We start from the raw sequence: 18,551 nt of genomic DNA, 5'->3' as shown, positions 1-18,551 counted from the left end.
AGCTGCAGTGGGGAAACAATGTAAAATTTGATTTTGAATGGTGGTAGTGTTGTAAATAAATTGTGTTTGGGTTAATATTTAATTATTTTTCTTATACATTTTCTATTGTATGTCAGGAGTTGCATTTATGTCATTTTTTGAGTTTCTGCCAGTTTCTGCCATAAATGTGGCAGAAAGGGGTTTTTGCCATGCCGGTTTTAACCGGTTTCTACCAGTGGTTTTTATCGCCTCGGCAGAAACCTGCCAACCCTGTCTTCTATAAACTACATATTTTGTAGTTTATAGAAGAAGTTCATTTATGTCTTAGTTCATTTTTTAAAAATTAATTCTAAAAAATAAAGGGCTTCACACATACCACTACTACTGTTAAGAACTTGACTTATTTCTAATATTAACATTTTATTAAAAAGTATGAGAAGAGATGAAACGAGTTCACCAAAAAAAAATAAAAAAAAAAAAAAAAAAAAATAAATAAATAAATAAAATAATAAAATAAATAATTTTCAATGGCAATATTTTCAGTATTTTGTATAACATATAAAAAAAGAGTGAGTACAAATCATTAAAAATTTTTAAAATATCACAATGCAACCAACATAAAACATTAAAAAACTACAGCAGTTAGTAATAATCATTAAAATTCACTACAGAAAGGGTTGATTAAGAAATCTATACTGGCATATTAAAGCTTAAGTTATTAGTAAGAAATTAATGTAAGTGATGAGCATATACAAACTGTAGCTGATGTTGAGGGAGGGGATGTATGGTTTGCAACTGGCAAGGCTTTGTTGATTCATGCTAAAAATATTGAAACCTGACCTGCAGGATCAACTTCTTTTGCCAATTTTAAAGCATCAGATGTAGAAATATCAGTATTTGCAGGATGAACTGCCAATATGAGACAATTTTTAGGCGTTATAAATTCAATAATCAGATCATGAAGCTTTCTTTCAATATCCAAAGGCTGATCACCAACTGGAACTCTTGTCAAACCAGGCAAATCAACCAGAGTCAAATTCAGAACTGAAAGTAAAAGGCAACGATTAGTTATTTAGTTTACCTTCTGGATCGACTTCTTTTGCAAGTTTGAGAGCGTCTGAAGTAGCAATATCTTGATTCGCAGCAGTAACAGCCAATATCAAGCAGCTGTCCTTTTTCACATAGGTTAGCAACATATCTCTGATTTGATGCTCAATATCAGGTGGTTGATCCCCGACGGGTACACGAGTCATTCCCGGAAGATCAATCAATGTCAAATTCAAAACTAGAACACAAAAGCATTAAATTTAACGTTCTGAACACATAGTAACAATTCTTTTCCTGTAATGATAAATGACCAGTGGCGCACACAGGAATTTTGGCAAGGGGAGGGTCCAAGGTTGAAAGTTCCATTCCTATATCATACCCCAATATGGCATCAAACATATTGACTTGATTTTATGGATTCCCGAAAATGAAAAACAGTAAAAAATAAACTATTGAATAATTAATTAGCATTATTCAATGAAATATACTTAAATAAATAACCAAAAAGTGAAATAATTTGCACTTTTACTTTTTCATAATTAAAAAATGGATTCAAGTTCATAGAATCTCATTTCAATCTAATTAAAAAACTAAAAATATAGTAATTACAGGGCATTCATTTATAATCACCATTCTGTTTCTCACTGGCAATTCGTTACAGAGAAAGTGCACAGTATTTAAAAAACATTTTAGCTTGAGGATTTTATTTTTTCATTTATTTAAACTGAAGTTTTTGTTACCTTTGATCTCAATTATTCTACGAACAAAATACATAGAATTGTAATCAGGGGGGGGGGGAAGGGGGAAACAAGACCAATGGGAGGGGTATGGCCCTCTGGAATCCTCCCTTGTGTGCGCCACTGTAAATGACTATTAGACATCTTATTATGTTGAGAAAAATGTTTTGCTTATAGAAGTGGCTCGAATTAGGACCCGTTTTGAACAATTTTATTTCACGTTATAAATGTAGCTCATTGCAGATATTCAGGGTGTCTGCTACATTTAAAGTTTTCAAATCTATGACTTTCCATGACTTGAATTTTTTAAATTAGTGTTTTGTAAAAATAAAACAGCAGCTATTTGAGCTGTTTCTAAAGGTTTAAAAAAAAAAAAAAAAAAAAAAAAAAAAAAAAAAAAAAAAAAAAAAAAAAAAAAAAAAAAAAACAATGAAATGAGATATTATTATAACTAGAAATAATTATACAACAATGACTAGTAAAAATTGTATATGTTACCGCCAAAGCCGGAAATTTGCCCAATTCGTGAACTGGCCAAGAGGTTTAGCCAAAGCCCGAAATACTGGCAATTAATACTGTATTTTCTACTTTGGCTGGCAATTTCACGAAATGGCTGGGAATCCTTGGTCAAAGCCCGAAATGATTATGAAAGATTTTAGATTCACAGATAGACGACACATTTGTCGCTTCCAATGTGACGGCTTGGTGTGCAAGTGGTGGAAACTAAAAAGGAGGGTCCAACAGGGCCGCCGAAAGCCAAATCAAGCCCCTCGTCAGTTTCGTCACCAGGCCTGCCTCCCCCTATAAAACCAAATTTATACTACTTTGATCCCAAGTCGGGCCCCTAGTTTCCGACTAGGCTGATATGAGGACATCTCCTTGGGTTTGGAGGGTGCTACCACGTCCCTGTGAAGGTTGTGCCAATAGTTACTCAAAACTTCAACCTTGTTTTTCTGGGTGTTAGTTCTTCAACTGAGCAATGAGAATGTATTCCTCGTATTTGCACTTGTATATTTAAGTACTTTCAATTGAAACTATATGCAATTGCTAATAAGGTGTCGTTAAATTATTGTGTAAGCATTTTTTGTTCATTTTGTCCGTTGTCCCCCCCCCACCTTGTGAGGAAAATTAAGCATACGCTATACCCCCTTCCCTTTTTGCTTACACAAGATTTTATGACATTTGTAACGTCACAGGATGCTCATTCCCCACGTTTTTTGTTGTTGCACTGTAACTGCTACATTATTTAATGCTTACCTAAGAATTTTTGTGACCTCACTCCTCTTGTCAGAGAAAATAAGCAGCCCTTGGTCTCCCCTTTTTGCTTACATAATACTTGACCGGTCCAGGTTAAGCCCAAGGCCGTGTTTCTTAACTTTTCAGTGTTTTTGACACAAATTTTAAATATAATTTTCATTCTGAAACCTAATGACAAGTACGGAATTAATTGTGTGCTCCCCTCCCCAGAATTCTATTTAAAATCGGTTCTATTAAAATCCCTCTTAAACCCGAATTTCTACGAAACCACTTCTCAGAGAAAATCTCCAAGCCAAAATCAATCATAACTAAAACATTAGCTATAAAGTAGTGACGAAAATCCAAATATAGCAACTTAATCGTCGGCAACACATGTTACTAAGGAAACCTAAATTGTTGTAAAGTTTTCTACTATCTAATGCTTTTTGACTTCCAATTAAAACTATTTAAGTCTTTGATTAATCCTATTCACCTTATCTAAAATTATTTAATTTACTTTTAAACTGGCAATCTAAAAAACATAAGAATCTCTTCAAATAAGCTTTTTTTTTTTACCTCCCTTTCATAAGAACTTCCTTTTTCAACATTCTTCTTTTACTTTCAAAATCTGTTCTTTTGACACCCTACAACAGCGTTTCCAAAGTGTGTTCCACGGAACCCTTGGGTTCTGTCAAAGTAGAAGAAGGGTTCTGCCACAAGTTAGCCATTGCATAACTTTATTTTCCACTACTTTCAAGAAAAATGAAATAAGTATCAAGTATCTAAAATATCGCTCCAGATTGAAGAAGTAGTAGTCACAGTGTTTTGCTTCGCCATGCCAGCTTAATCAAGTGAATACCATATGACTTGAGGAAAGTTCTTAATGAAACATCAGAAATAGTTTATTTTGACAAATCTCATTTTCTCGAGTCAAGGCTTATTTAGCAAGATTTATGAAGGCATGGGTAAGCAATACAAATCACTACTTTTCCATCTGAAATGGGCTGGCTATTGAAAACAAATGTTTTTTAATAAGTTTCAATGCTTAACATGAGGAACGACGGCTGATAAATATTTTGTTGACTTTTTTGATGAACTGAACGAAGTGACTATTTTCACTAAAAGGGAAACATTAACCACATTTGTTGTGAGAGACAAAATAACACCGTTTAAGAGAAAGTCGAATTTCGGTGTTCCCTGCCTAAAAAGAACAACCTAGAATACAATCTCTATGAAGAAAACGCAGTGCAAATCCTATTTCGTGATATTAAAAACCATTACTGTTCATGTAAGAAACCTATGACACTGTCCATCAGGGTATGTCATTTTTTTTTAAATATTGACTTGCGCAATTAGGATGCACTGTATTTGCCCCCTAGAAATTCATTTCTAACAATATTTTTGAAAAATATTAAGGTTTAGCTACCGGGAAAAGAGCTACAATGTTTGAAAAAAAGGTAAAAAATGGTCAAGTTCCAAAATTTTTTACGAAAATAAAATGTTTAAAATTCTTGTTCTGATATCATTCAAATGCTTTCTTTTAACACTCTTTACACATGCCTTTGTGATTTAAAAATTAAAAGGTATAACTTAAAATATTTTTTTAAGTTATGCCCCTCCACTCTTCTCAAAGAGAGAGAGAGAGAGAAAAAAGAACTACCATGAGGAGAATGCACTCTCAAGTTGATAGGATGAGGTGAAATTCCTTTGTTTGTGCCGGTGGTTCTATCTGTTTCATCTTCAATTTCTTTTCTGATGGCATCAAAATCAGTAAATGATTTTCCTTTGAGATGAAGAAACTCTCCAAATTCTAAAATTAATTTAACAACACGATAAGTCATCTTACATATAAAATATACAGTAGTCTCGGAGTGAAGTATAATAGGTAAAAAGTATAAATCAAAAAATCAAGCATACATAACATATAATATAGAAACTACTTGTGCTATGGCGATAACTTGGTATATTACTCGTTACTTAATATATACACTTGTCATTCTGACTACTTAGCAAATTTGCCGAGTACTTGATAGTTAATCCAATTTTGACAATGTACTTGATCAATTCTGAGTAGTTGTAAAAATTAAATATTTATAAGTATAAATAAAGAAAAACGATTCATATAAAACATTCATATCATTCTGTAAATCATTCTGTTGTAATCATTTACAACTGCCAGGCTCATAAAATATGACAATATTGTACATAGAAGTAAAAAAAAAAAAAAAAAAAAAAAAACTCAACATGTAAAATACAGAGAAAAACTTAGCAATGCATTTGCTAATTTTACCAATGACTTGAGATATAGAGATTTAGATGCAAAAATCTTAATTTTTTAAAGATGTTTTTGAACTATTTTGTGTTTTTTTTAAGCTCAAAAGAATATTGCCAAGTTAATAAGTAGGGCTCGACCGATGGCATTTTTTGGCCGATGGGCCGATGCCGATTGTTGGCCGATTGTTCAAAGATGGCCGATGGCCGATTGTTTTCCTCCAAATGGCCGATTGCCGATGCCGTTGGCCGATGGCAAAAAAAAAAGGGAAAAAAAATCAAACAGAAATAAATTGATGAGATTCTCAGGGATTTAAAGGATCATTGAGTCATTTCACTTTACTTCCTTTCTACGAATTAGGAATCGTAATCAAAAAAAAAAAAAAAAAATCAGATTTCGACCTAAATTTCTATTTTACGATCACCCAATTTAAACTTTTTCGGCACATCTGTACATGCATATGTACCTAAGAACATATAGATGACCGAAATATCCATTTTGAACGCCTCCCCAGTTAATTATCGCAAATTCTCTTGTGATGTTTTCATGCGCGTAAACTTGCGTCACTCAAAAACGTTATGAAATAGTAGGTTGAAAACTCATACGTACGTAGTATGATCTAAAAGTTCGAGGACAAGTTGTATGAAACCTTACCCTGAATAGTTCACATTACCGAAGCACATCTATCTACGAAATAGTCACCTTGGACGACTATACACTTCTGCCAACGTTCGTATAGCTTTTAGAAGCACTCCTGGAAGACATTTTTCGCAATCTCCTGTAAGGCCTCTTGCGCTGCTGCTTTAAATTCATCCTGGAGAAGAAGGCGACTTTCATGTTGAGGATGCACGGTTCGATTGGTCAATACTCTGATATGACAAACAAATAACATAACGTTTCGTCGGACTTAGCTCCGTATGACTTTTACCTGTTCCTAGCGAAAAAAAAAAAAACATTTGCATGGACGCCGCTTTCTTCCGTCAGGGGAAAATAAAGCTGCATCATAAAAGGTAGCGAAAAATGGCTTCTAGGAGCGATTCCAAAGTTATATGGACACTGGCAGAAGTGCATAGTCCTTCAAGGTGACCTTATGAAGGTGGATGTGCTTCGGTAATGAGAACTATTCTGGGTAAGGTTTTATACAGCTTATCCCCGAACTTTTGGATCGTACTACGTACAATCTGTATAGGGTGTAGTTATGCTTCTCCTTTTTTTGACTGCTGTATGATGAACAAGAAAGAACAACAGCAAAAAAAAAAAAAAAAAAAAAAAAAAAAAAAAAAAAAAAAAAAAAAAAAAAAAAGGAAGGAAGAAAAACAAAGAGACTGTTTAATAACCAATTGACTTGTTTTTGTTTTAAAAATTGAACATATAACTAAAATTTCAGTAATATTGTAATAATGTATGGATTTAGGTGCACTAAACACAGTTAAGAAACATTAAATTATGTTGTTTAATCATTAAAAAAAAGAATAAAACTATGAAACCGTCAACAAATTATGCAATTAAAGTGGAAAGATTGCACGTAGACATTTTTTAATCATCAAATTAAACAAAAAAAGGTAACAGATAAATTACAATATTAAATCATAATAGGAATATTTTTGTACTTATTTAAAATTTATGAATAGAAAAGTTTGCATTTTTCATAAAAGCTATAAAGCTATAACAGTGACATAAATTTTGCTGAAAAAAGAAATAGCCATGAAAAAAGCGAGGTTCTTAAAACGCAGCTACAATAAACAAACTCAATATTTACACCAAGTTAATAACTGAATACATATACTACTTTATCTGATGTTTGCACACATAATATTGAACAATTTGATTGTTTAATCTTTTATATGAAGCTTTACAAACAAGTTCAAATTAAATTTTTCAATTTAACAATAATTTTCTGGAATTTAAAAGAATTACATAATAGAAAATCCTGGAAACTTTTCTATAAAAAACGAAAATATCTTATTCATTGATTTTATATAAATACATAAAAATAGTTACTTACAACAGAAAAAAAATCGATCGCTATTAATGATGCAAAAAAGATCGTGCATTACGAAATATAGGTGAAACAAGTATGAGAAATACGCAAAATGACATTTCTTGATCAAAATAAATAATCGCTAAATATTTACGAAATGCTTGAAACGACGAGGATGGGTTAGCGGGGAGAGGGTCACCCTCTGATTTTGGAGTAACTGACACTTCGGCCCCAACTCCGGCCTCATTTTTTTAGTACAGAACCGCTACCACCAACGCCTCGGAAGAGTTTCTGAATCTACTTCAGCACTTCCGAAGAAAAAATTCATAAGTCCCTTTGATTTCCGAATTATTTCACCATTCAAAACGTCTTGAATCAATTTCTTACATTAACGCTCTACATTCTTTCTAAACAATAGATAAAGTTTGAAAAAGAAAACCTTTAATTTTATGAATGGTGTTAGTTTTAAACAACTCAGAAGCACAACTAGAGTTTAATTTCAGAAATTGGGGGAGTGGGAAGAGAGCAGGCAAGTGTTTTCGGAAATTCAAAAAATAGTCATAAAAAATAGAGTTCAAAATAATCATAAACATGGAGCAGAAAAACCTTTTAAAACTTGCACCTGAGTTTGTTTTGACGTGCAGTGGCGGATTTAAAATGTAGCAAATGTTGCAATTGCGCGAGAGGCCTCATAACCATAGGGGCAACGTAGGAGTTGCAAAAATGCTTATAATAAATGTTTTACACTTCTGTGATAGAGAAATAGAGCCCCAAAATGTATTTCTACTGGCCTCAATTTTGTAACTCCGCCGAAGCGATACAGAAAAGACTTCATTACTCTGATTCATATTTCAAATATTGAAAAATTAAAAATTACCGTCGGTTCAACGGGAATCTAACAAAATGACCCAAAAACCGGTTTCGCCATCTCATATTTGTTTCTATGGTCGGCAATATTTCACCAAATGATCGTCAGTCAGACGCTATATTAGTTTTGCATTGAAGTATGTAATTAATAGCCACAAAGAATGAGTAGGCTTTTCAGAACACCTGATCGAAAACAAAAAGGGAAGTGCACAACTAGAACGTACGCACACCCCACATGCGAAAATTTAACCTTCAACAGCTTACCATTTTTGAGTTATGACTTATGAGAGATATATACGTACATCCAGCTGCAAGAAACAACACAATAATTAACTTGTTTGGTATTTGAATTAAAAACTCTTTCAGGAAAGACTAAAATAGAAATTCATACTGAAATTTGAGTAAATTTTATATAAGAGCAGTATTTCCTTTTACTTTGTATTAAAAAGTAAAACAGAAAAGTCCTTTTTTTTTTCAAAAACATCGGCCAATTCCATCGGCTTTTCGATGTATTTTAAGGCCGATGGGCCGATGTTTCCAGCAAGTTAGCATCGGCCGCCGATGCCGATGGCTAACTTGTTGAACCATCGGCCAGGCCGATGCATCGGTCGAGTCCTATTAATAAGTATGATGTAAGTAACAAACAAAACATTTTTAAAAACAAAGGTTTTATGATGAAGTAATATTTATATAAAATAGAAAAAAAAAAGAAATTTTAAAATTGATACTTTTTCAACCATTGTTCACTTTTTTAAAAATAATTTATTTCATTGAGTGCCTACTTTTATAATAAATTCTTAAAGATATATTTTTTTGAGAAATTGAAAGTTTTTTTATGCAGTTAGTCATTTTTTAAAATATTTCTTTTTTTTACTTTGAGGAATCTTGTTCGTTTATACAGTGAAACACAAACCATATCAAGGTAATTAAGACTGTTAAGTAGGGCTGCCGTTTGGGTGGGGATACCGCAGCTATAGTACCGGGGCCTGGAGCTGTGGGTGGTCCGTAAGGTAATGAAACTGTTTTTCTAATAATTTGACCCATTTCCTTGCATTGTCCGGGATTATTGAAAGCACTCGGTTGTTTGTGACCGAGAAGGCATTCAGTGAAGATCTAGATCAGCAAATGGACAAGGCAGATAAAATTCTCTAGCTATTCTTGGCATTCAGCATCATCTCGCAACACAAGTGAATTTTAACTCAGTCATAAGTTTGCGACAAAGAAAGTATGTAGGGTGAAATTATGCTCGTGAATGTTACAGACAAAAGAACTAAATGTCCGTTTTGTAATCCAGACAGGTATACCTGTATTCATTGGAGTAATAGAAACATACATAAATTAATCCCTAGAAACTCAATAATTCCTCCTGAACTGTATTAATTTTCGCATACGTAACTTTTAATTTCAAAATTCGGAATTTTTTCTTTGGTCCATCCAACTTCACCTTACTGAAAATTCATAATATGTCATGTTACCTCACTTATCTCAGACAAGACAAACTATCCAATTTTTACTGTATAAAGATATTTTATTTAAATTTTTTTATAAAGCTTCAAATTAAAGTTTTTAAATTTACATTAAAATTTAAAAATAAAAAAGCAACTAGAGAATGCAAAATCACATGCGAATGCAATTTTAATTATTTTTTTTGAAGTGTGTAAGAGTAAGTGAAGCGACTGTATAATAAATGCAATGGCCGGGGGAAGGTGGGGGTCATGGGGGGCCCGGAATTAAAACTGGTGCCAGGAACCATTGCTGGTAGCGGCGGCCCTGCAGTTAATCAACTGTCTTATTTAAAGATCAAGACATTGAACTGAATAAAAAAAAATGGGAAACATATTAATTGTAAAAAAAAGTTAGAAGAAATTAACTGTAAAGTGGGAAACAAAGAGATTAGTTGAAAAGTCTGGTTTCTAATATCTACATACACATTACACAAACTCTACATTTTAAAATTTATGTCATACCTTCAAACATAAAGTTTAGAAGGGAGTCCTCTCTTCATTTAAAAACTTGAATTTTATACATAAATTCAACATATCTATAATTTGTACAATTGTTGCATAAAATAAGAAAAATAACAAGTAAAAAAAAATCAATAAATATTATTTATATTAAAATACTATAATAAGCAAAACCAACACATAACAAACCATGAGGAGAATTTATTAACTGCAAGATAAGGGGTCTACGAGTTACGATTCCAGACCCACGTGGTAAAAAGTCCCTAAGATGAGAAAAGAAAAATCTATTAGTAAAAACCTATTAAAAACTCAAAAAGTACATTTTATTTACCAGTTATAAAATGCATGTTTTAATTTACTTTAAAAAAAAATAGTATCACAAAGAATCAATCTCATAAAAAATGACTTATGAAAATCATATTTCAAACCCCTTTATGATTAAGATTAATGTGAATAAATCAACTTAGTAAAGCTGATTATCAAAACATTTTTTTGACAACTTGTGCTTGGCTTATTGCTTTTATTCACACATTTGTGTTTTAGTTACATATCAGCACAGTAGTTACAGCACAGTAGTCATTTAGTTACATAGCACAGAGAAATTTTGATCATTTCTCATACATTTTAAGTTTGCTCCAAATTTTTATCATTTCTCATACATTTTAAGTTTGCTCCAAATTTGGATTATTTCTCATACATTTTATGTTTGCTCCAAATTTTTGATTGATGTTTGAATATATTCTAGGAATAAATATAAAGCACATATTTAATTTCAATTAACTACATATGTGCCTATGTATGTGTGTATTAATCAATTTCAGCACTTGCAGGTCAATTACTTTTTAGTCTCATATTGCTATTTTTTATGCTTTAGAATTAAAAAGAAGGAAAATACAATTTTTGGGTAATTTTTATACAACTTTAATAAGTAGCTAATAAATGACCTCAGTAACAAAAGCAGCTCAACCATATGATGGAGTCAAATTTTTGGGAAAGTCGGCAAGCAGCATTTCTTAGTTGGGATTTAAAAAATAAATGTAATAAAACTAAAACCAGTAACCTTGAGATTCAAGCAATCTGTTCCATACTTTCTGAACTATAGACTACAAGTAGCAAGCATACATTTCAAAAGGTATGGTGCTACCTGAGGTCAGATGAAAACTTGGAAAAAAGTCGATAGATAGTATGGGGAAGGGCATATGGGGTGACATTATTTTGTATTGTTATGAGTACAATTCATAAAACAGTAGATATAAAGATGCAATTTCCTTAAATATAGTTCAGGGTTCGCGTTTACGCGCTATAGCGGGTTTTTTACGCAAATTCGCGGGAAAGGGACGCAACTTCCGCGAAAAATCGGGTCCCAGGGACCCAGAAAACCCAAAAAATAAGAACCAGAAAAAAAAAATGGGAAAAAATGCTAAAGATCTATTTAGTAAATGCTTTTAAGCTTCAAAATGACCAGGAGAATCAACATAAAGGGACTAAAATGACCCTATCTGTTTATCAGCTATTCAAACACACCCCAATTGTGGACCAGTCAATGGAATTTTAGTGATAAGACTGGAGCTTACAGTGACCTCCTGGGCAGAGCTCAGGGAGCAAGTTCACAAATAGCCCATTGTACTGTATTCTAAGAATAAGCTTTCCCTCAACTTTTGTCTTGAGGAAATTATTAAAAACAGAAATGAAGACTAAAAATGAGAGAGGTTTTCAATGCAATCTTCAGGATTAATTCAAGACAATTGTACAGTAAAAATATTGCAATTTGGTATTCATGTAACCAGAATTACTTTTGAAAATCATCATTTTGCATCCCCAATAAAAAGAGGGGAGAAAAAAAAATGGCGAATATTTTCCAGATCGTGCTAAACACAAAGAGTTCGGAACTTTACATTTTTCTTGTTAAATTGCTTATGAATACTTGAATTTTATACAAAAGCACTTTAACCTTGTTCTTTTTCTAATAATTCATCTCTTTCTGATGGATTATTTTTATTTGGACTTGCAAAAGTCGGGTATTAATCGATCGCGCCATTTTCAAAATAGCGCGATTTTAAAAATAGAACAAAAATCAAAACAGATATTTTGAACAAGTCAAAATAAAGTCAAATATACTGATTTAAGATTGCAAATGAGCAATTTTCACACTCATATGAGAAAATGTTTCGTTTTTGCGATCGCGATTTTTGCGTTGGGTTTATTCGCTTGCGATTTATTATTATTATTATGTAATTGCCAATGATAATTGGGAAGGGGGGGGGGGGTCTGTTTGCTTTTTTCACTAAGAAAAATTTCCAGGAAAACAAAAGTTAAGGGAGTGCTTTTTGCTTGATCAATCAGAGGCACTTGTTTTATATTTTATGGTAAAACCCATTTTTAAAGTACATTTTGAGTTAATCTCATTGTAACTGACCAAATAGTTTCTCACATAACTGAGTCTTGCAAGTGTATTATTTGAAAATAATTTTACAATGATAAAATCACAAAAGAATTAGGGCAAAAATAACCAATTTATTTTATTTCATGCCTTCCCTCCCCCCCCCCCAAGTATAAATATTTTTATATTATTCATTTACGCACTAAGATTTTCTGTTTAAAATTTAAGGGACTCATTTTTTCCACCAAAGGACCCAAATCTATTTCATTAATGGGTCCCTGGGACCCATGTTACGGATAGTTGAGCGCAAACACTGATAGTTCAAATTTTGCATTCTATCAGTTAAAAAAGTACTATTTCATTTTGTTTCAAAAAATAACAATTTTCGCCTTTAACATATATACTTGTTTTAATCAATTGCCATTATCAGTGTGAAATACTGCTTAAAATATCCTTGCTCTTCATGATTTCATTCAGCCAAACAAATAATTCTCAAAAGCTATAACTGACATACCCTAACATCTGCGTTATTGATTTTGCATGCAGAGAAGTGCTCAAAATTCTTTGTTATGAAAGATAATCACATTTAATTACTCTTAATTATTACATCACACCAGTAACATAAAATTATATTTATTAATCAAAAGCTATAATATACCACAAATTTTTTTTTTTGACTTTGTTTGTAATGAAACTTTGTATTTAAAAGTAAGGTATTTTTCAGTTAAATCCGTTAAAAGCATGCATGTCACTTGATTTCTTGGTTTGGCGACTTGGTTTAGCAATAGCAGAAAAATTACTAAAAGTGATTGGGGTACAAGTATATGGCAACCCTAGGGTTTAGAAATTAAAGTAGTTGAATATTGCCAGCTACAAAATTTTTAGTTTGCAAGAGTGATAAACAAATTAAAATCGCCAAAAATAAAAAATGCGCTAAGCGACATACCTAACTTAGAAACAGCACCAAAAATAGCTGAATCAATTATTTCAGAAAGTGCGTACATTCAAGTAGGACTTATGCCCTTTCTGAGATTGTCAATAGTTAGTTTTATGCAACTTTGAATTAAAATAAGAAAGAATAGACATCATATTAAAAATGTAGCTGGATTTGTTAGTAGTTAAATATTATAAAAAAAAAAAGGTGAAAAACGTTACTGATAGCTCAGATAAGAACAAAAATATATACTTTACTGGCAAGTGTAAAACAATACTGACTAGTTTGCTCCAGAAAGCCATTCTTCCAGCTTGGCATAATGAGCAAAGCAATGAAATCAGCTGTCAAGAGTAAAATTCTCTCCTGTACTCTCACACTGTGGATTTTGCCCTTTCCTCGAGTCTTTTCAAAGATAACCCAATTGTTCAAAAAGTTCAATGAATAAATTAAACTCGGTAAAAGTTAAGAGAAAATAAATATCAATTTAATTTTTTATATAAAAGAAAAATACCATTGCATACAAAATAAGCAGTAAATTATAACGCAACAAGAACTCTTACAACAATCGCTTAAAATGTTTGTGAGGGAAAAAAAAGCGAAAACGAAACATTAAGTGTTTTTTATCGAACTGCGAAAAAGAGAACTGTCATTACTTGACTTCTCCAGAGTATGAGTCATTCCTTAGAAACCGTACTTTCATGGATATTTATAAACTGATGGGTTCCGTACGTGCAATCCAAACGCTAAAATGTTGCAATAAGTTATCGCAAGCATTAAATTTTATAGCATAAAATATGACTCACCTGCCAACAAAATTTTCCAATACGCTACTTTTTCCAGCACTTTGTCCTCCAACAACAGCTATCTGTGGTAGGTCAATGGACAAGTTTACACCTAATTTTGTAAAAGCATCATGTAGTTTATTAACAATAGGGATTAAACTATCCATTCCTTCATTTCCTGCCATTTTAATTAATGAATTATAAAAGCTCTGTATCACAGTTTACCAATTACAAAATTACGGAACCATATTTGTCAAAAGAAGTAGAAGTTTACATCAAGGAATCTTTATTTTACGATAAAGCAACAAAAATATCATCACGATTCCAAAATATGCTTTAAATATTACAAAAAAGTTATAATTCAAAGCTAGAGTCTGTCCCTTATAAGTTTCAATTTTAATTTGAAATTATCTTAGTGTGCTACAAATTTAGCCACTACTTTGCCGTTCTTACGGCTTTCCACTAAACTCTACTCTTTGTTTTGTTTACAAAATAATAAAATGAATGTGTGTCGCCTGCTTCAGTTCTGGCTGCCGCGAGATATTAAACGACAAAGGTATGTGTTCAGTGTAATTGAAACAATGTTTGAAGTTCTAATTTTTCTTGTAATTTTACACAATTTCATTTCATTCTTTTTCAGGGACTTATGGTTCTTCCTAAGAAGTATTCATAATAATGTAAATGCCCAAATGCCTGAAATTTCGACTGAAAAATCTACGTCTTTACAACTAACCTCAGATCTTAGAAGATCTGAAATGCTGTGGAAGAAATACCGAAAGCCTGATATTTTAAGGAAATTCCTTCATAGCTGTTATTTAAAAAATGCAGGTTCTCTCAATTACATTACAAACTTAATATGCTTAGCTTGTGACCGATATTCAAATGCTCCAGATTTAGTGCACAATATGATAGTAACTTATCAACAATTTTTAGAAGAAAAGTGCATTGAATTTTCACCGACATTTGAAGAAAAGTTAGAAGTATTGAATTATGTTGTTTCATGTAAAAATTATCAATTAGTTCAACTTGTATGCTGTGTGTATAAGATAAACGAAGAAAGAGATCGATTCAAATCGTTTATCCAAGACCTTCTAGTGCACCGGAAATTAAGTGAAGTAAGAAATATAAAAAGGTTATATTCACACCATGATTTTTAAAATTTTATAAGCTCTTTGTCACTAGGTTACTTTTTTTTTTTTTATAGGCAGCGTTCTGTATCCGAGCTATGAATCTTCATCATGAATATCCTATGGAAAAGGTAAAATTCTATGCTTTAAATTTGTAACTTTTCAAGTATAAAACTGATATGTTTTAAAGATTCCAGCTAAATAATAGTTTTTCCTACATCTACTTCTATCTGCACATATAATTAAGCAAGATGTTTGTGGCACACATCCAAAAAATCGGTAAGGCCTGGAAACATGAAATTTGGTGAACAAATGTAGTTTTTGCTAGTTTAGTTCAGGTGAAGTTTTGAAGTTTATTAAAAAAAGTCCAGAGGGTTAAGCAAACCCTTTGCTGTCCCTTAATGTAACTCTTTTTAAGACAATGTATCCGATGAAATTACATCTAGAATAAGATACTCAATCTGGTATCAGTTAGGCTGTATAGGGCTGCTCATCCCACAAAAGAGCAACAGCAGCTCGCCAAATACCTCATAGCCCCAAAGAACAAGAACCCCACAAAAAGTGAGAAAGTGCCTCTTAAAATTTCAATAATGCAGCCAGAGCCATGCCTCTTTCTCTCCCCCCCCCCTTGTTGGGCATCACTGGGTAATATATTCAAAAATATTAAAAATACTTTCATTGCTTGGTTCTACAAACTGTCATAACCCTTGATAAATATACCTTCATGAGTAGCAACTGGCTCTGGGCTCAGTTAGTCTGACTTGTTCTGGTCTATTTATCTATTTCAGAAGATCAATTAAAACTATTTACCCAATTGCAAGGAACAACTGCTTTTGGCATTCTCTTACAAATACCTTAGGCCTTTTAAAGTAGCAATTTCTTTAATTTCAAAACTTAAGTTAAAAATAAATGGACTTTTTTTTGGTATCACTGTCAAAATATTTTTTGAATCCTATTAAGAAAGATTTTGAAATATATATATATATATATATATATATATATATATATATATATATATATATATATATATATATATATATCAGTTCAAACATTTATATTAATTTTTTATTGAAAAATAATGTCTTAAGACAATGTTTTTATTTTTTATTTTTTTGAGTAGAATGGTATTTTATAACTTTGAGCATGAATGCTTTATAATATTTTGGTCTTTTATTATCTATTTCAGGTGATATTGCCACTTTTGTTTGAAGGAATCGTTCATCCGGTGATTATATATTTATCAGATCATCAAGAAATGCAATTAGCTGTTGTGAAACACATTGACAGCCTTATAGATATGAAAGCCACTGATCCAAGCTCACCAGAGTTTAAAAAATCAAGAAAGCTTTTTAAGACTCTTAATACTTTAGTCAATGTTTTAAAAATTCCTCCAGGTTTGACATTTCTTATAATCTTGCCTCAAATCTTTTTTAAGCATTGATATAGACTTGATTTTTTATGTTTAGCACATTCATTATGCACAAACTAGTTTTTAATTGACAAACATTTTCCAAAATAAATACAATTCTATAAAGTTAATGTTTTAATAAACAATAACTTACTGCCCTTAAGCCAGAGCTAAAGCAGAACTTAATGCAAAATACCGACAGCCTGTTTCTTTGAAACTGAAAGAATGTCTGCCTCCAGCTCGGTTCTTGACCCTATTCCACACTGACAAGATCATCGCAAGGATGAAACTGCAGCATGGGTGCCCATATGGGCGGGGGGGGGGGGGGGGGGAATTAGAACTTCCTTGCTTTAATTACCTTTTTCTTTGCAAAATTGTAAAAACATTTCTTCTCCAGCTGTTAATGAATAAGTTATTGAAAAATGTCAAGTTTTAATAACTCTAATCTATTCTGAAATCGGTTTCCATTAGGAAAATATTCGTCAAAACCAGTAGGAAAATATTTGAGCCCTACCTTAAAATTTTGCATATGGGCGCCCATGAACTGCAGTCTTGGGATGTCATAACTGGACTGTCAATATTTTGCATCTGATGTTAGAATATCTTACTAAAATCAAAATACGCCACCATATTGTTTTTTATTTTGTCTTTGGTGGATTTAGATGTGGAATACATATGCTGATTTGAATGTTTTTTATTGTGTACTCTTGAAAAGAAAAACATAAGAGACAAAAAAGTTTTTCCTCTTTATGAAATAAGAAGAAATCAATGAAAATGTTTTCAAACTCTACACTTTACAGTAATTTGTCCTGTTGTTTGGATTAGTTATTTTGTAAGCATTTTGGCTGCCCTGGTTTTTGATTGTTAACAGGTTCCGTTAAGTGAAATTTACTGCTTTATAAAATTAAATATTTGAAATTGGTATGGCAAAGCAATTTAGGTATTTAACAACGTGACTTTTATGTTAATGAAGGTTTCTTTGTGTGCTCATGGTTTTTTGGGAATGTTAGTTTTTGTTATTGAGCTGTTTATGAAAAGTGTGCTTTGAGGATTGCAATATTTCATTAAAAAAAAAAAAAGTCGGTTTATACTTTTAAGGCTAAAATGTTCTAATTTTTTTTCCCTTTCTTTATAGAAGCATGCAAAAATTTACATTACTTCAGGAGCAGAGGTGCATTATATGTATTAATCAAAAGGAGACTCGATGTAAGTGATATACGAGGGTAAATCAAATATAAAAAGGAATTTCTTTTAAAAAATTGTTAATATCAAATGAGAAAATTTTACTTAACTTATCCTTTTTTTAGATAGTGTCCTTTCTCTGATACACATTTTTTCAGTCAGATTGCCAAGTTTTTGATGCCGTTGTGACCGTGGAGGACATGTGAACAGCGAATTGTGCATGAACTCCTTTATACAATGACATCCTCATCAAATTTCTGTCCTTCTAGGTCATTTTTGAGTGTTCCAAACAAATGGCTGTCACAAGGTGATAAATCTGGTCTGTACGGAGAGTTTTCAGAGATATCCGTTGAAACTTCTAAATTTTTCTCACTTTAAAGTGGCAGTATGTGGCCTTGAATTTTCAAAGAGAAAAATGATGATATGAATCATTTAGCGTCCTCGTCTGCTGTGATATGCAGCTTCTGCTTCATCCAAAAGGCAACAGTAGCAGCCTGCGTTAGCTGTCCTTCTTCAATAACGTCACGCATTTCAAGAATGTTGTCCACAGTGGTTCTTGTCAGTGGTCTTCTTTCATCAGGTTCCTTTTTTACAGATTCTTCTTCTGCCATGCATTTTTTATTCTACTGATACACTCAAGTGTGCAAAGTGTTTC

General features: G+C 32.1%; 2 protein-coding genes across 2 annotated transcripts in view; one reads left to right on the top strand and one right to left on the bottom strand.

Annotated features, from left to right (window-relative positions):
* The window catches only part of LOC129222291 (dynamin-like), a 63,244-nt gene extending 48,861 nt beyond the window's left edge, over window positions 1–14,383 (bottom strand). The window contains exons 1-4 of the mRNA XM_054856777.1: window positions 14,201–14,383; window positions 10,273–10,346; window positions 4,660–4,809; window positions 1,061–1,264 (exon numbers count right to left, since the gene is read on the bottom strand). Of these exons, the coding sequence (XP_054712752.1) occupies window positions 1,061–1,264; window positions 4,660–4,809; window positions 10,273–10,346; window positions 14,201–14,364 (592 nt within the window). The 5' untranslated portion in view covers window positions 14,365–14,383. The remainder of the gene's footprint in view (window positions 1–1,060; window positions 1,265–4,659; window positions 4,810–10,272; window positions 10,347–14,200) is intronic.
* A 299-nt stretch (window positions 14,384–14,682) lies between these two features.
* Window positions 14,683–18,551, top strand: part of LOC129222462 (exonuclease mut-7 homolog) — a gene marked incomplete at its 3' end in the record, with an annotated part of 36,219 nt that continues 32,350 nt past the window's right edge. Inside the window, exons 1-5 of the mRNA XM_054856975.1 lie at window positions 14,683–14,735; window positions 14,820–15,294; window positions 15,384–15,437; window positions 16,493–16,700; window positions 17,850–17,920. Of these exons, the coding sequence (XP_054712950.1) occupies window positions 14,869–15,294; window positions 15,384–15,437; window positions 16,493–16,700; window positions 17,850–17,920 (759 nt within the window). The remainder of the gene's footprint in view (window positions 14,736–14,819; window positions 15,295–15,383; window positions 15,438–16,492; window positions 16,701–17,849; window positions 17,921–18,551) is intronic.

The sequence above is a fragment of the Uloborus diversus genome, chromosome 5, assembly GCF_026930045.1.
Source record: "Uloborus diversus isolate 005 chromosome 5, Udiv.v.3.1, whole genome shotgun sequence".
Taxonomy (NCBI): Eukaryota; Metazoa; Arthropoda; class Arachnida; order Araneae; family Uloboridae; genus Uloborus; species Uloborus diversus.
Note: the sequence above shows the minus strand (reverse complement) of the source record. Positions and strands in the feature narration are given on the sequence as shown.